Here is a 1,363-nt window from a genome sequence, read left to right as displayed (position 1 = left end):
GAGAGAGAGAGAGAGAGAGAGAGAGAGAGAGAGAGAGAGGTTAGATAGTTATAGGTGAGCGATAATCAAGTCATGTCTGGTAAACTTCGAAATTGCAAAACGTAATTCAATTTAAAATCCGCTATAATGATCTAGTCAATTACGGCGGATGCTAATAAGCATAATGATAAGACGTGCTTTCACCAACAAGAAGCCATCATGATTCTTTTATAAGATATTAGTTGAGCATGACGGCGAAACGTGAGCGCTTCCACGGTGACTCTCTCTCATCATAACTCACATATGCCACCGGTCCACGGCGATACGTATGGAGGGGGGGGGACTGTCGGCAGATATTTCGTTCGGCCAATTAGTCGATTAGGGAATAAATCTTTCAGTAATTGTCAGCTGAAAATCTACATGGGGGAGATTTTTCACGCGTTATACTTATTTTCGCGAGAGATTGCCGGATGTCGCGCGCCAACAAGGGCACGTTATGCCGCCATCTACCGGTTACAATAGCAGTGAAAATTTGCGTTCTTTGGTAGCGTATCCGCGTGTTCGAATTACGCTAAAAACATCATCAAAAATGCTTAATTACACGCAGATTTTTGATATATTTATTAATTTATTTGTTCGTACCTGCGGTGAATATTGTGCTTTTTTAACTTCACATTGTTACTGATTGTTATTTGTTTATTTTCTTCCGCCAGAGAGCCGATCTGCGGGTGAGAGAGCTCTCCACAGAGGCCTGCTCTACGACGCCGGTGCTGCCACGCTGTGGCGACTACTCGAATCACGCAACCTGGACGTGTTGAGCAGCGTGCGCCGACTGCGGTCGCTCATTCCACAACACACAGCCCACGATAACGCGACGACGACGACGACGTCGCCACCCGCCAACGACAGCGACCGGCTCGCCGCCTGGCGGCACAACATGGCATTCTACCTCTCGCTCGTACTCTCTCTCGAGCGACACGCCGCCGACGCCCTCTCGCGGAGCGCCGACGACGCCGTCGCCGCTGCCAACGTCGCCGTCGCCGTCGCTGCCGTCGTGATGTGCGCCGTCAGCGCCCTCTGTCCGTTCATCGTCGTCTGGTACGTCGTGCAGGTGAACCGACTCAGCATCGGAATTAAGAACTACGCGGAGTACCTGCACTGGCAGACGCGCGAACTGCGGCTGGAGAGCGAGAAGACGGACGTGCTGCTCGCACAGATGCTGCCAAAGGACGTCGCTAAGGAGCTGAAACAAGGTCGCATGGTGCCGCCAGAGGCGTACGACTCCGTCACGATCTTCTTCAGCGACATCGTCGGTTTTACGTCGATATCGGCTGCGAGCAAGCCGCTACAGGTATGTGTGTGTGTGTGTGTGTGTGTGTGTGTG

The 1,363-nt window shown here is 51.7% G+C and overlaps 1 protein-coding gene across 1 annotated transcript in view; it reads left to right on the top strand.

The window, feature by feature from the left end:
- The first annotated feature begins 1,036 nt into the window (after positions 1–1,036).
- LOC106813878 (retinal guanylyl cyclase 2-like) overlaps positions 1,037–1,363 on the top strand; it is a 7,935-nt gene continuing 7,608 nt past the window's right edge. Inside the window, exon 1 of the mRNA XM_014818124.1 lies at positions 1,037–1,330. Within this exon, the coding sequence (XP_014673610.1) occupies positions 1,037–1,330 (294 nt within the window). The remainder of the gene's footprint in view (positions 1,331–1,363) is intronic.

This window comes from Priapulus caudatus, unplaced genomic scaffold (assembly GCF_000485595.1).
Source record: "Priapulus caudatus unplaced genomic scaffold, Priapulus_caudatus-5.0.1 Scaffold838, whole genome shotgun sequence".
NCBI lineage: Eukaryota > Metazoa > Priapulida > Priapulimorpha > Priapulimorphida > Priapulidae > Priapulus > Priapulus caudatus.
This window is presented reverse-complemented; position numbering and strand designations above follow the sequence as displayed.